Source organism: Diabrotica undecimpunctata, chromosome 1, assembly GCF_040954645.1.
Source record: "Diabrotica undecimpunctata isolate CICGRU chromosome 1, icDiaUnde3, whole genome shotgun sequence".
Taxonomy (NCBI): domain Eukaryota; kingdom Metazoa; phylum Arthropoda; class Insecta; order Coleoptera; family Chrysomelidae; genus Diabrotica; species Diabrotica undecimpunctata.
The window spans coordinates 93099627-93117035 of NC_092803.1; the positions used below are offsets into that span (position 1 = coordinate 93099627).

Genomic DNA, 17409 nt, shown 5'->3' on the forward strand with positions numbered 1-17409 from the left:
CAACTCTCTCAGATGTACAAGATACATGCCACTTGAAATCAAATAAAGTTGTTAAAGATGATTTAATAGGTGCTTTAAGGGTCATAGAATCTTTTCTAGACAAAAATCTACTTGAGAGTTTTCGAGCTAAGGTGAAATTGGCTAAATGGAATGGAAAAGTAGAAGATACAAACTTATTTTTTCTTTGGAAGAATCTGAATGAAAAGGTACAAGCAAACAAGCACCCTGAAGGAGAGGTCTCGAAGGATATAATAATAGAGGTTGCACATGATGTTTTGTTGGAGGACATAAATTGGGAAGATGTAGATATTGAAACAGAGGAACAAGAAATTTTAGATAACGGAGAAAATGAAGCAGTCATCAAGGAAAGTGGAGAGGCAAATGTAACAACATTAGATGAAGAAGATACTATTATTTTAGATCCTAGTAAGAAAGGTGAAGAACAAGCACCACACTATGAGACTATCGTTAGTATAGATAGAGTGATAGAGGGAGAAGATGTAGTTTTGGAAAACGGTAGCAAATATGTGGAGCAAACGGATAATGAGAATGTAACCAAAATAATAGAAATAGTAGGAAACAAAAGAGAAGAAGAAACGATTTTCGAGGCTGATGGGAAAATTAAATGTAGCGAGCAACTAAGTGATGAGACAACTACAGTAAGAGAAACAAATTGGAAAGAAAAAGAAAAGACAAATATAACTTTGGATAATAGTGAGAAATGTAGCGAGCACGCAAGCGATGAAATAACAGTTAAGGGAGTTGAAACAATAGAGAAAGAAATCGTCAAAAATAACGATAAAGAAGAGATAGACGAAGCAAAGGAAAATAAGAACATGTTTTTAAAGAATAATAAGGATGCTCTATTGATACCCTCCCCCTTTAAATCTATTTTGTTTTGGCCAGATGGAAGTACAAACAAAAAATCAGGAAGAGTTGTCAAAGAAAAAGTTCCAAGTGTATGTTCCTCAGAACAGTGGAAAGAATATTATTTGAAAAAGGAAAACGAGAAGACTGAGAAAGAGAATGCAATTCTAGATAGAAAAAGAAAGCGAGAGGAGAAAAAACTTCAACTTCAAGAAGAAAAGGAGAAAAGATCAGTAAAGAAACTTTATAGACCTAGTGCAGTTGAATTTGTGAAGAAGAATATTTTTTTAAATGGAAAAAATACTGAAGATAATTCAGTCGGTGTCGAAAAGAAGGAAACTACTCCAAAATCTGAAATTAATGTGACCGACTACGTTATAGTTCGCTATGAGGGTGAAAAATTCCCGGGAAAGGTCAAGAAAATTTCAAATTACAATGGTTTTTTTGTTAGTGCTATGGTGGCAAGTGGACTGAATTATTGGAAGTGGCCATCAGAGCCAGACGAACTTTGGTATTCTGCAGAAGACATTGTAGAAAAAATAAATATTCCAACACCAATAAATAATAGAGGTATTTATTCCATACCAGAAATCGGAAAATATTGTAGTTTCGTGACATAAAAAGATGGCTTTTCTCTACTTAGGTACCTATACTTACCTAAAATATGTAGATACCTAAGTATGTAGGTATCATTTGTACGTTGTTATTGAGAATAAAAATTTTATTTTCAGTAAAAAAAGTGTATATACTTATCACCTGACACAATTATTATTATCAATTTTATATTCCCTAAGTAAGTAAGTACTGAGACTTCTGACAATTAATTTTGAAAATTGTAAATGTATGTCAAATATAGATACAACCCACTGTCAACTTTTGGGACACTGTCAAAATTGGGTACAATTTCATGTCAAATTTATGAACAAAATCAAAATTTTGCTGTCAAATTTGGGATCACTATTATAACCTAGTTCTAAACGGTTTTATGTCTTAAGGTGTCAATTATAGGGTCAATTACCTTATATATATCTAATATATAAAATTTCCCTGTCACACTTTTTGTGAAAAAGAGAAATGCTGATAACAAAAATAAAATTTTTGAAAAGTTTCCAGAATTTTGGCCACTAGTGTATAGGAGGTTCTGCTTGAGCTTCGTTAGAATCTGGGATTCTATCTTCACCTCTGTCTTTTCTCATATCATTTGCGTGTGTAAATTTTATTACACCATTACTACATACTAGATAAGTACAGTAACTTAAAATTTTCATAATCTTTCCTTTCTGCCATAATTTTGTTTGTTTGTTTTTAATATAGACACTTTCATTTACTTTATACCATGTATGCCCATTTTTAATTGGGATAGATGGATACTGGATTGAATACTTTCACTTGGAGAAATCCCTGTAGCTGTTGAAGGAGTTGTTCTATAAGAGAATAAAAAGTTTTGAATTTTCTGAATAACCAATCGTTTATTAATCCCTGTAGCTGTTGAAGGAGTTGTTCTATAAGAGAATAAAAAGTTTTGAATTTTCTGAATAACCAATCGTTTATTAATCTCCTCTCTCTTACTAGTCAACAGGGCTTTTTCCAAATTTTTCTTTACTATTTGAACACTACGCTCCGCAGCACCATTACTTTGAGGGTGATATGGAGGTGTCGTCAATGGTTTAATTCCATTTGCTTGACAAAATGCCACAAATTCACTGGAATTGAAAGGAGGTCCATTGTCTGAGACTAATTCGACAGGAAGACCAATTACAGTAAACATATCTCTTAATTTTGATATAGTTTCTGATGCCTCTGTACCATTTGACATTAATTTTACATCTAACCATTTTGATTTCTGATTGATTAAAATTAAAAATGTGTACTTAAATTTAACAAAGAAATCTATATATATATACAATTCATTGACAATTCATTTCTACGTTTAAAGTATGGTTTCAAAGATTCATCACTCACTTTCCTAGGCCAACCTGATAAAATGAAATCTTTTACTTTTAATAACAACAAATCTTTGTTTGTTTCATTTGCAATATGACACGCGTTTAAAGGCATTTGATCTACCAAACTAAAAGAATACAAATAGTCTGTAATTTTTGTATTATCACTACAGGGTAAACGTGATAAACCATCAGCATTGTTAATTGCTGCCCCCTTTTTGTACTGAATATCGTACTGATATCCTGACAGAGTGATAGTCCATCTTGTAATTCTTGCAGCCGCTGAAATTGGAATTCCTTTATTTTTTCCAAAGATAAACTGTAATGGCTGATGATCTGTAATCAGTATAAATTTACGACCATAAAGATATTTATGAAATTTATTTAAAGCAAACATAATAGCAAGGGCTTCCCTTTCCAAATTACTATACTTTTTTTCTATACTAGACAGTGTACTTGATGCAAACATGACAGGTTTCTCTACATGGCCAATTTTATGACTTAAGACACAACCGACACCATAACTACTTGCATTACATGTGACATAAATTGGAAGAGATGAATCATAATGAGTAATAACACTATTAGATGTTAACCACTTTTTACTTTCTTGAAATACTTTATCACATTCAGGTGACCAGCTACTACTGAAATTAATATTATTTTGACACAGTTTGTATAATGGTTTTAATTTGGAAGACAACATCGGGATAAACTTTCCATAGTAGTTTAGCAAACCTAAATATGACTTTAATTCAGTTTTATTCTTTGGTGTTGGAGCTGAGTTAATTGCTAGTATTTTTTCTTCAGTAGGATGTATTCCTTTGGCATCTATAATATGACCTAAAAATTCTACTTTAGTTTCGAAAAATTTACACTTATTTACATTAATTTTTACATCATAGTCATGTAAACGTTTCAACACTTTTCTGACATTCTCATAACAATCTATAAGTGACTCACCATATACTAGAATATCATCTAAGTAACATTTAGTATTTTGTACCCCTGCCAAAATACTATCCATCACCGACTGAAAAATACCTGGTGCAGAGCTGATACCATAAGTTAGTCTAGTGAAGGCAAACAAACCTATATGGGTGTTTATTACTAACATTTTTTGTGTATTTTTACTGACCTTTAGCTGTTGATAAGCACCTTTTAAATCTAAAACCGTAAAGTATTTATGTCTGCTTAGACATGCGAAGATATTTTCTGGTAATGGTAATGCGCAATGATCACTATCTAAGACTTTGTTTAATGTTTTTTTAAAATCTACACAAATTCTTAGTTCCTCAGACAATTTTTTTGGAACTACTACTATGGGACTAGCCCAGTTACTGTAACTGACTTTTTCTAAAATTCCTAACTCCACTAGTTTTTTTATTTCCAATTAAACTTTATCTTTTAGGGCAAATGGCATATCATAGGCCCTATGAAAAATGGGTTACGCATTTTCTTTTAATGTTAAATCAATTTCAAAGCCCTTAATGAATAAATTATTATTCTCATCAAAATCTGATTTAAATTCCCTTTTTAATTGTGAAATTAAACTTGAAGTTTCAAGGTTTTCCAATTCCAGCTGACTAACAAATTCATTATGTGAACAGTTAACTATTTGTCTCCAATTAGGATGCAATACATTTAACCAATTCCTACCCAACAGTGGAGTAAAATTATGTTTACTTTCTAAAATGACAATAGGTAATTTTATAGTATTGTTTTTATGTTTTACTAATACATCAGTTTCTCCCACAATTTTTACTCCCTCGCCAGTTAATACCTTTAAACAATACTTAACAGAATAAATATTTAAAGCTGATAAAAACTTTTTAAAGTCCTTTATATGAATTACTGTACGACATGCACCTGTATCAATGTCAAATAAAATTGAATTACCTTCTACTTCTAATACTATTTTCTCTGGAGCTGAATTTTCAGGTTCCAATGAAGACAAGAAATCTAGAAATAATGAATTTTTCTCCTCAATTTCATCCTGTATATCATCTTTTTCTAACAAACTAACTTTCGAACGACATACTGCACTTGTATGTCCCATTTTCTTACAACTGAAACATTGCCATGCTTTGGCTGGACATTTTGATGAGTCATGTTTTCTACCACATCTAAAGCATGACTTGGGTTGGACATTACTTCTACCAGTTTGATGGCCATCATCTTTCTTCACTGTAGCTTCCCTCTTTCTGAACATTACTTTATCTAACTTCCCTTCTATTGCCGCTACATTTTCCTGTTCCATCCTTCTAACTTGACCTTCTGTAAGTTCTATTGACAAGGCTATCTCATAAGCTCTTTCAAAGGAAATGTTGTCTTCTGCCAGAAGTTTACGTCTTATTTGGACTGATCGTACACCACATACAAACCTGTCTCTGAGACATTCTTTCAAAAATTGCCCAAATTTACAATATTGAGCAACAGTTTTCAGTTTTGACACAAAACTTTTAATATCCTCCTGAGGCTCTTAATTTGTATTGTAAAATTTATACCTTTCAGCGATAACTAACCGCTTTGGACTATAATGTTCAATCAGAACGCTTTTTAACTCCTCAAATGTTTTTGAACTTGGTACCTCTGGTGCTAATAAGTCTTTTAAGACACTGTAGGTCTCTCCGCCAATTAAAGAAATCAATAATGGAACTTCCTTGTCTTTTTCATACATTACATATAAACAACTGCTCAAGTCTCTCTATATAAGAGGTGATATCACTTTTCGCAGGATTGAACTGCTCAATGTATCCAATTAACGACATTTTTCGACTTTTGCGTGGATTCTTTCTGTGACTCGTCGCCAAATATGTTATGTATTTAAGGAGGCACCGACTATTGTACAAAACTATTTATTAAAAGATACAGTGGTTACAAACATATATTATGGATGGATCCGTAGACCCAGGGCGTTCCATCACCTAACCTCACTATCGACCCATAGTCTTTTCCACAGTTTCTCTTATTCCCCTGCCGGACTCACATATAACAATATATATGTATATATATATACATATATGTATATATATATATATATATATATATATATATATATATATATACATATATGTATATATATACATACATACATACATACATGTATATATATATATATATATATCTAATATATAAAATTTCCCTGTCACAATGTTAGTTACCGTACTCCTCCGAAACGGCTTTACTGATCTTTACCAAATTTTATATGCGCATTTAATAGGTCTGAGAATCGGCTACTATCTATTTTTATACCCCTAAGTGATAAGGGTTGTTCACCCTTAATTTTTTTTTAAATTTTTCGACGAAATTTTTTATTTTTGTTTTTTTATAATGTTGCATTAAAAAATCCATACAACCCTAAACTTTAACTTTTTTATCATCAACCCCTATTTTTATAATATATAAAATTTCCCTGTCACAATGTTAGTTACCGTACTCCTCCGAAACGGCTTTACCGATCTTTACCAAATTTCATATGCGCATTCAATAGGTCTGAGAATCGGCTACTATCTATTTTTCATACCCCTAAGTGATAAGGGTTGTTTTTAAGAAAATAAACATTTATTTTTATTATTAAAGTTTAATCCTGATATATGCTTAGTGTTACCAATCTTAGATTCTTTAAATTTGCCGCACCTTTACTGGTGAGTGAAATGCCACACTATACCATAAACTGAAGCCGCCGAAGCCGGTCTCCTGTTTCACTCACACAAGACTTCTCTCACTCCTTACACAGTTTTCGGCCATCCATGATTATTGTTTATGCATCAAGTGTAGTAGTACCGTTCACAATTATCAATTTTCTATTTCTGTGTAACTCTCATAATAACTATTAATTATTACTATTTTATTCATAATAATAAAATTATTAATTTTAAGTGTATTCGGCACGATTAGATCAGTTAATGAAGTTTTATTTAAACAAGTGATTTACATAACCTTAAAAGTACTCAACACGTGTAACGAGCTCCAACCAACAACGGCTTTTGTGTTGTAAGTATACTTTTTTTATATAATTATTTGAATTTTTTGCAACTATTGTTTCAATTTTTTTTTATAAAACTAATATTTTCGCTATAATCCTGGCTGTAATTATAATTATAATGTTTTCCACTATCCATCCCACTAATGAATGACGAACAAAGAACCATTTATGACCGCATTTTGCTCGCAGTTTCAGCAGGACAAGGTGGGTTCTTCTTTTTGGATGCACCGGGTGGAACTGGCAAAACATTCCTTATTTCACTAATTCTTGCTGAAATACGATCAAATAATGGCATCGCATTGGCCTTTGCATCATCGGGCATTGCGGCAACTTTATTGGATGGAGGCAGAACAGCTCATTCAGTATTTAAGCTGCCACTAAATATTCAAAATAACCCTGACGCAGTGTGTAACATTAAAAAACAATTATCCATGGCTACCGTGCTAAAACAGTGTAAAATTATTATCTGGGATGAATGTACTATGGCACACAAACATTCGATTGAGGCGTTAAACAGGACATTGAAAGATATTAAAAACAACGACAAACTATTTGGCGGCACTCTGTTGGTGCTTTCAGACAAACACTTCCCGTCATTCCACGTTCAACATACGCTGATGAGATCAACGCTTGCTTAAAATCATCTCCGTTGTGGCGTAATGTTGAAAAAGTACATTTGAAAGTAAATATGCCCGTTCAAATGCTTCAAGATCCATCCGCTGAAACATTCTCAAAACAACTCTTAGATATCGGTGATGGAAAAGTTGCTACAGATGAAACTGGATACGTAAAAATACCGACCGATTTCTGCACAATCGCTGATTCGCAAGATACTCTCATTGAACAAATATTTCCTGATGTACACACACAGTACATAAATCATGAGTGGCTTGCAGAAAGAGCTCTTTTAGCAGCAAAAAATGCAGACGTCAACAATTTAAATTTGAAGATACAACAGTTGTTGTCAGGGAACTTGGTATCATACAAATCTATTGATACAGTTTGCGATGCCAGCGAAGCTGTCAATTTTCACACAGAATTTTTGAACTCACTGGATTTGCCAGGCATACCATCGCATAATTTACAATTGAAAGCTAGATCTCCAATTATCTTGCTTCGTAATTTAAACCCGCCACGGCTGTGCAACGGTACGCAATTAGTCATTCGAAAATTGATGAAAAACGTTATCGAAGCCAGCATTTTAAATGGCAAGTTCAAAGGTGAAAATATATTAATACCACGGATTCCTATCACACCTAAAGATGTGTCAATTCAATTCAAACGAATTCAGTTTCCGATTAGATTGGCATTTGCAATGACAATCAACAAATCCCAAGGCCAAACGATGTCCATTGTGGCTTAGATTTGAGTACACCATGTTTTCACACGGGCAATTGTACGTAGCATGCTCATAAGGAACTTTTTGTCTACACTAGAATTTATCTAGTAACTAGAAATAATTTATAAGGCAAACAGCGTTTGCCGGGTCAGCTAGTATATATATATATATATATATATATATATATATATATATATATATATATATATATATATATATATATATATATATATATATATATAATATATATATATACAGGGTGGTCCTTAAGTAATTGTACAAAAAGAAACCATAGATTCTACACTTTAAAATATTGCGATTTAAGTCAAATTGCTTTAATAAAATGTTGATATTAAGAAAGATACAGGGTGTTAAAGTGGAAATTAAAAAATTTTAATTTTAATTTTAATTTATGTATAAAAATTCATAACTGGGTACTATTGATCATCAGAAATTATAATCTGATGCATACTTTAATGTAGCTGATAGAGGGCGCCACATATGCCATATATGTGGCATACATTTGCACTTAACTTTTTTGCTTTTTAAGTTACCCCAGTGTATGTTATAAAAAATATTAAAGATACATTATTTTACCAAAAAAAGTATACGTGTTAATAACTTCAAAATTCAACAGTTCTCGAGATAATCGCATTTTACAAATCAACTACATAATTCAGATTTAACGCAATTACTCCAGGCAACGAAAGAAAATTAGACAAAAATATCAATACTTCTGAATTTTGGTATAAAATACCTTCAATAAAGTAAATAGTTAACGAAATATTAAATAAAATAAATATATTAGCAGGATAGAATAGAAGGATTTGACAAAATAACAGAATAATTGGATTTTAGATCAAACATTTTACGTTTTGTATTAAATTAAAGTCATAATCAAAATATTTTATTAATAAACCAAATTAAGAAATACTTAAACTTAATAACATTAAACTTTTTGTCAAACTAAGTGTTCGATATGTCCACCATTTTCTTTAATTCTTTTGTCAATAAATTCCATAAAAGATCGTCTCATATTAAATAGCATCATTGGTCCTAAAGAAACTGCTGCAGTATTTATAATAAGTATTATAAGAATAATATATAATAAACATAATATAATAATAAAGTATTCGTTTGGGATTTTTATGAATTAAATAATTATATTAATATCTCACCACATGACCAAGGAATATGACTACCACGAACAATCCAACGTTCAGGAAAGTTGTATTTAATTATGTTCTCACTGCACTTTTCTCTATAATGTGGTGGTGTACCAATCAATAAAATCATTTTATAAAAAATGTAAATAAATCTCACCATTCAAATTACAAGGTAATTCGCATGTCCATAAAAAATAATTACAAATGGTACCAAATCATACGATATGCATTTTAAACATGAATTTTAAGTAAACGTATGGTTTGGAACAATCGGTAGTTATTTTTTACGGACATGCGAATTACCTTGTAATTTGAATGGTGAGATTTATTTACATTTTTTATAAAATGATTTATTTGATTTATTGGAAGAATTGTCATCAAACTTAAGGTGAAATATGTGGTTTATGCAAGATGGTACACCACCACATTATAAAGAGAGGGCAGTGAGAAAATACTTAAACTCTATCCACCGAGAAGCGATAGTGCCAGTAAACAACGAAATATACGCGTGTAGGGTTATAAACGTTTTAATTGGCTGGAGTTTAGATCTCTCTCCGCCTATTTCAGATCTGTATTAGGAAAATTAAGTGATATTTATGAATATATATTTTTAAATAATAGAACATTTTTGATTCAATGCACATACAAAGTCGGCAAATGTTTTTCTCATCCCATATGTCATAAACTTGAGAATAGATATTCATTATACAATTTTTTGTTTGTATTTTTAAATTAAATACTAATACTAAATCAACTGACAACACTGTACACAGCTGTACTGCTGTAACTTCCATTAAATTAGTATTTGAAGAGAAGTCGAACGATAAAGATGCATCCCTATACTATAAATTCAATAGGATTGTCAGGTTATCGCTTAGAAATGATAGATCCTCGAGGGGTCCGAGATGAGATACGCGTGTAGTTCAATGGTGGCGTGTATATTTTTAAAATAAGGAAAATAATAGGAAACTTGCACATAAAAATATTTTTGCGTCCACGGTAAAATTGTTAATTTATGTTAAATATATTTTGTTAAAATGTTATGTAAATATATTATATTCAAAATATTACGTCTTAACAATTAATTGTGTACTTTTGTACCTTACGGTGTCGAGGTGCTAAATTATAATATATTTTAAATCCAAAACGTTCTCCCTTATAATAATGAAATGTCACGAATATACTTGTGGTTCGTAATAATTTGTAATAAACAAAACCTATCATTTATAAATATCTTAAATTCATAACAAACAAGAAAATAACTTAAAAATATAAACGAAACTTTTAGTAGTAAACGTAAGAATAACTAACGTAAGAATAACCCTCTTATGTTTGCGCACTATATCAAGTAATTGAACCTTTATTATGGATTCATCAAAATCTATATTTTTACTTCTCAACCAATCTATTATATCTGCTTTTCGAGATGCAGAAGTCGGTATTTTTTCCATACGACGGCTGTGATAAGGTGCATTGTCCATTATAATTACCGAACCAGGATCTACAAGTTTCAGTATAGACGAAAACCACTTTTCAAACACATCCGAATTCATATCCTCATGATAATCGCCCGTTTTGATTGAGGTAAACACATTTAAACCATCTTGTAAAAAACCTGAATCACTTCCAATGTGCGTTATAATGAGACGTCTTCCTTCGCCCGAGGGTGCTTTTAAGCCGGTTGAATGTCCCTCAATGAAAGCCTGTCGTGCACTGTTAATATTCAAGTCTTGCCATACTTTGGATTTCATATGACCCTCATTCAACCACGTTTCGTCCGTATAATAAATTTTTTTCAGATCAGATAACGTCGCAAGAAAGACAAAATACCAAATATATAAAACCCTAATAAGACCGGTACTCACATATGGCTCAGAAACCTGGACACTCACTAATAGAGAGGAAACGTTGTTAGCCACCTTCGAAAGAAAAATTTTGCGACACATATATAAGGGCACAAAAGAAAACGGAATATGGCGAAGACGATACAACTCTGAACTATACAAAATATACCAGGATCCGGATATTATCACATTCATTAAAATAGGACGGCTGCGTTGGATAGGACATGTAGAAAGAATGGAAGAAGGCGAAATACCAAACAAAATATTCAAACAGATGCCAGTAGGAAAAAGAACAAGAGGAAGACCGAAACTGAGATACTTAGAACAAATAGAAAATGATATAACAACCTTAAAAATAAAAAACTGGAGAAAAAAAGCACGAAACAGATCAAAATGGAGAAGAATCCTGGAACAGGCCGAGACCCAAAAAGGGTTGTCGAGCCAGTGATGATGATGATGATGAATAATTTTTTTTACCAAGTCGTCTAAAATCACGAATTTTTTGCAAAAATTTTCTCCGCCATATCACTAATTCGTCTCTCTCGATCAACAAACTTTTCCGATTTCTCTTCACATACCGAAAGTCCATTTCATGTAAAGTTCTTTGTAATACTCTCATGGATATTTTATTTAAAGTATCATCTGCGTCTGCATTAACTTCTCGTTGAATAGCCTTTAACGTGGGCAGTTCGTTCCTAAAATAAAATCCATGAACTTTTTTTCGGATTATACTTTTTGTACTATCGTCCAATACAATTTTTGCACGTCCTTTATGGATTGGTTTTTGGATAGGTTTGTTACCTTGAATTATTCGGAAAACCGTACGAGCCGATACTTTCGTTAAATCTCCAGACAATGCCGCGACGTCCTCTATAAGCATATCTGGATATCTTCTACGCAAATCCCTCCTAAACCGATTTTATCATTTGCTCTTCTCTCACAGATAACCACCATTTTTTATTTTGTTTATTAACAGATGTACTGCACGTTGATTTTGATGCTATGATGTTACCCGACGGTACGCTCATGAAATACTACCACCCACCAGATTTAATGGTTATTTGTGGGTGAGTTTTCACAATGTTGCCGTATTGCATTAAGAATATTACTTTCGAAAAGAAATAACGGTGTCCGCCTGCCTCTCTATTGGCATTCAGGCTATACCTCAATGGCACGGATAAGCTGCAAGCGGTACTAAATAATAAATTTCGCAACAAGGCGAGTGTACCTTCTCTAGTTCGGACTTCCAACAGATGTAACCGTCAAAAATGATAATTGAGAAGTGGTTTTGTGTGCTAATGAAGAAATAAATATATAGCCGCTTACCACCGAGTGTTAACGAACTACAAAATGTCTGCCCTGACAATCCTATTGAATTTATAGTATAGCCACAGTTAGACGATACTTCTGTTATTGCGCTGTTGCCAATTTGTTATATTTTATTGTGCTACATAGATTTTAAATCCATTTGTTGACAATTATGATAAATGAGCACATACATTTTGCAATGCATATGGAATGACATTTAAAATAACTTTTTTTTTCAAACCCTTTATATTTTGTGCACTTATTTCTATTTCCGTTAATCAGTCTGGTAAAATTATAATAAAACAAACTTGAGGAAAATGTATGTTATGCATTATTCTTATAAAAAAGATTTATAAATATTAATTGAGATTAGTGGGATAATTATGAAAATAAATACAAACAAACGAGGCTTACATGCCAAAAAAATCGTTCGCCTTCCGTTTTATAGCTAACTTGGGAAAAAAAACGTGGCTACTAAGATGGCTTACCTTGTTGTCGTTAAAAACAATTAGGAAGAACTTGAACTATCACTATCACCATTACTACCAATTTCTATAATTAACGGTTCAACCATGACCTCAATAATATGATCAAGTTCCCAGAACTTTTTTTCTACTGTATTCTGCACATGCTTCACACAGTTTTTCCATTTCTCCTGGGCAATGTTGTTAAGGGCATCATTTAAAAGGATTTTGACATCTGCAAATTTGAAAGTCTTGTTGTTGGCAGCAACAAAATTTTTAGCATCAGCCCAAATCAGCTCAATAGGATTGAGCTCACAATGGTAGGGTGGCAAACGTAAAACGGTTTTATTTTGAGCTTTTGCGAGTTCATCGATAACATATTTGTTATATTCAGCCTTACGCGGTGCCACTAATTGTAAGAGTTCAACTTTAAGCATGTCCTCATCGAAGTCGATATTTTTTTATCGTAACCAGTCTTTTATTTTTTGCTTTATCCATGCTGTAGTCGGTACTTTCTCACTTTTTAGCGAATGGTAAGGAGCATTATCGAGAACTATGACACAGTTGTCTTCTAAAAGGGGTAAAATATTTGCAAACCACTTTTCAAAACCGTCTGAGTTCATTTCCTCGTGATAGTCGCCACTCTTTTTTGATTCAAACGTCCATAGGCCACCTTCTACAAAACCTGTTTCACTCCCAATATGTGTAAGAATCAGTCTTTTTCCTTTGCCAGATGGATTTTTGAGACCTGACAAAAACGCCTGCCTGGAAGATTTCACCATTTCGTCAACCCACACATGAGATTTTGTATGTCCTGCATTTACCCACGTTTCATCTAAATAATAAATTTTCCTGTTTTCCTCCCGAAATTTTTTAATGGATTTAAAAAAATTTCGCCTCCATAAAATAATCTCTTTTCGTTCTAATAAAGCACTGTTTCTACCCCTACGTACGTATTTAAAATCTAATGATTTTAGAAATTTATGGAAAGTACTGCGTTTAAAAAGTTTTCGTCGTCGTTAACAGCTGCAAGAACTTTGTCTATAGTTGGTATTTCGTTGCGAAAAAAAAATTGATGTACAATTCGACGAATAGCAGTTTTATCAAAATCGTCTATTTTGTGAAGTATGCTTTTTCTGGGTTTGTTCTTTTTCGGTGAAGAAAATCCTCCTGTACTTTTCTGTTCCCTAATAATTCTGTACACAGAAGCTTCGCCTACTCCGCTGGTAGAAGCAGTTTGTTTAACTATTTCCGATATTAAAGCTTCAGGACGCGATTCCGTTGTCGATTTATAAATATTATATATAACGCTTTTTTCCGTACTACTAAATGCACGTAATTTTGAACGCTTTTTTAGTTAACGCCGAGTTAATTCCTCGGCAGAATCTGTAGAACTCGACATTGTTTGTAAAACTGAAAATTAAACAGCAGACTGTAAACAGTGTAAAAAAATAAATATAAAAGCAAACAATAGAAAGCATAAATAAACACCCACTAAGTTCGATTAAACGCGCCGAAATGTACAATTATTACCACGAAAGCTATTTTATCAACTGAACTTATAGCGAGTTTATACACGCAAGAATTTGCTAACGACAGTATTTGTTGGTTCAAACAAAATCAAACAGTAACTGATTATGTCAGTGTTAACAGTGGCGGTGTTTTATTTCATTGTAAATAGGAGCGTGTTACAAATTGCTATTTATTTTTAAAATGGAAAAATTTCTTTTGCATAAAACCAACAAGATGAATCCAGATAAGTACAACATATTATTAATTTTGGATTTCCGATTTACCAAAAAAATATGTTTAAAAAAGTATGTATTAGCAAACGTTAAATCCGGACCTGGCAAATTTGGCAACGCCTTGTTGTTTTGGCGCACTATCTCTTCTCGTTGAATAGAGTTTAAATACAACTTTAATGAACGTTGGATTGTTCGTGGTAGTCATATCTTGGTCATGTGATGAGATATTAATATAATTACTTAATGCATAAAAATCCCAGAAGAATACTTATCATTATACTTATAATACTTATTATAAATACTGCAGCAGCTTCTTTAGAACCAATGATGCTATTTGATATGAGACGATTTTTTATGGAATGTATTGACAAATGAATTAAAGAAAATGGTGGACATATCGAACACTTACTTTGACAAAAAGTTTAATGTTATTTAGTTTAACTATTTCGTAATTTGGTTTATAAATAAAATATTTTGATTATGACTTTAATTTTATACAAATGTAAAATGTTTGATTTAAAATCCAATTACTCAGTTATTTTGTCAAATCCTACTATTCTATCCTACTGTTACGATACATTCTGACCCAAAACGGTAAACATGTTTATTACTAATATGCTTATTCATTCGAGTATTTCCTAGGTAATGCCTACGTGACACACGATGTTATAAAAACAACAGTTCGAACCTTCTGGAGACGAGCCGATGTGAAAATACCAGTTTGCCGTTACCGTTTCGCCGCTAGTCGAGAGGGCTGTCGACGTTTCTAGTTTAACGGTACTGGCGTATATAACAGGACATTTTATTTGGAAGAGACAGTTAATTTTGAAAACTCGCGCCCGCGATTTAATTGTAACGTTCGTCAAATAAATTGTGCAGTAGTTTAATAAACTGATATAAATTACCGTGCGTTTTAATAAATTAAAATAAGAACAATATAATAAATAGTAAAGAATTAATAAATAAAATATAAATAATTATAAATAAATAAAGATATTACAGTGGTGTTAGAAGTAAAATTGTGAAAATGACTACGATTTATGAGCTCACAGTGACGAATTTAAGAAGACATCTCGAGGACAGAGAATTAGCTTCTACCGGAAAAAAGGCTGAGTTAGTCCAACGACTAAAGATCGCTTTGCTAGAAGAAGGATTGGACCCAGATAATTATATATTTGAAGATGCTGTCCTCTCGTCGATTTCGAAAGTTTCTGGTGACATCGCATCATTAGAAGACAAAGAGATGGAAAAGAAGCTGGAGGAAACAGGGACAGCAGAGAGAGGAAACAATCCAATTACAGCAGAGACAAAAGAAGACGAAACAAAATGTAAGTTGGAGACACGGCCGAAATTTGAAGGAAGTGGAGGTTCTGTTCATGTTAAACTCCCAACTTTCGACGGAAAATCATCATGGAACAACTACTTGAAACAGTTCGAATCAGCTGCAAGAGCGAATGGAATGAAAAAGAAAAGGCTGTAAACCTGACTATCGCTCTTCGAGGAGATGCCTTAGATGTGCTTCAGACCATAGCCGTAGAGGAGACCGATGATTTCGAACAACTCAAGAAGAGGTTAAATATGCGATATGGCCACAACATTTGGAGCATGTATATCAGTCGCAGCACAAAAATCGTCGACAGAAGAAAGATGAGGCTCTTCAAGAATACGAGGTAGATATTGTCAGATTAGTACGATACGCTTATCCAACAGCTCCCGAAGACATGATGAAAAAATTGGCCGTTCAAACGTTTATTGATGGTCTTCGTGATCATGAAATGCAGAGAACACTGCGATTAGCTCGTCACAAGACGCTGGTTGATGTCTTATCCGCCGCCCTCGAATACGAGTCAGCTACGCAGGCCTCTGGCGGGTACAGTAAAGTTAGGACTGTAAAAGAGGAAGGAGATGAAGATAAACTTGACCAGCTCGTTAATATGATGAAAAGCATGACATACAAGAAAACGAAGACCATCAGATGCTGGAATTGTGGCGAAATAGGACACGTACGAAGCTCCTGTAAACACCCTAGGTACGACGCAAATCAAGAAACTCACCATCAGGAAAACTAGAACGGGTCGGCCTTAGGGGGGCAGCTTCGACCCAGAACGTTTCCAAAGACCCTCTCATACTAATAGCTTCTTTGAAATGTCGTGAAGGTAGTGTATATGTAGATGGAGAAATAAATGGTAAAAAGCATACGTTGTTGGTGGATACCGGAGCGACCAGAACCATTATACGCCCGACAGTTATAAACAGCCGTAAGAAACTGTTACCAACGAGGTTGCGACTTCGGACCGCTACAGGTGAAAATGCCAACATTCATGGAGAAATCCAGGTACAATTGGGAATTGGAACAGAAAAGTTTGTCCATACTGTTATAGTTGCTGACATCGAAGAGGATGTTATATTAGGAATGGACGTAATGAATATGCATGGATTCCAATTGGATTTTAAGAATAAGGTAATCAAAGTTGGCAACGAGGAGGTATTTCTCCATCCACATAATGACAACACTGTGCAAGCAGCCATTAAAGAAGATACAGTCGTGCCTGCGAGAAGCGAAACGATCATAGTAGCGCGGCTACAGGGAATTGTGGACGAAGGGAGACCTGTTATGATGGAGCCTTGGAACCACGAGGTTGGCCGTGGAATCATAGTTGGAAAGGAATTGGTGACTTCGGCTAAGGAAATTCCTGTGAGGCTTATCAATGTCAATGACTACCCAGTGACCATAAAGAAAGAGAC

At 33.2% G+C, this 17409-nt stretch overlaps 2 protein-coding genes across 2 annotated transcripts; one reads left to right on the forward strand and one right to left on the reverse strand.

Annotated features, from left to right (window-relative positions):
- Nucleotides 1–7486: 7486 nt before the first annotated feature.
- On the forward strand, nt 7487–8161 carry LOC140433722 (ATP-dependent DNA helicase PIF6-like). Its single transcript, XM_072521701.1, has one exon. The coding sequence runs from the start codon at nt 7487–7489 to the stop codon at nt 8159–8161; it is 675 nt and encodes a 224-aa protein (XP_072377802.1).
- Nucleotides 8162–12963: 4802 nt separating this feature from the next.
- On the reverse strand, nt 12964–13356 carry LOC140433727 (uncharacterized). The gene has a single exon (XM_072521705.1). The coding sequence runs from the start codon at nt 13354–13356 to the stop codon at nt 12964–12966; it is 393 nt and encodes a 130-aa protein (XP_072377806.1).
- Nucleotides 13357–17409: the final 4053 nt, after the last annotated feature.

Coding starts and splice junctions, on each gene's coding strand:
- LOC140433727 (XM_072521705.1), bottom strand. CDS start 13,356: ATGCTTAAAGTTGAACTCTTACAATTAGTGGCACCGCGTAAGGCTGAA.
- LOC140433722 (XM_072521701.1), top strand. CDS start 7,487: ATGCCCGTTCAAATGCTTCAAGATCCATCCGCTGAAACATTCTCAAAA.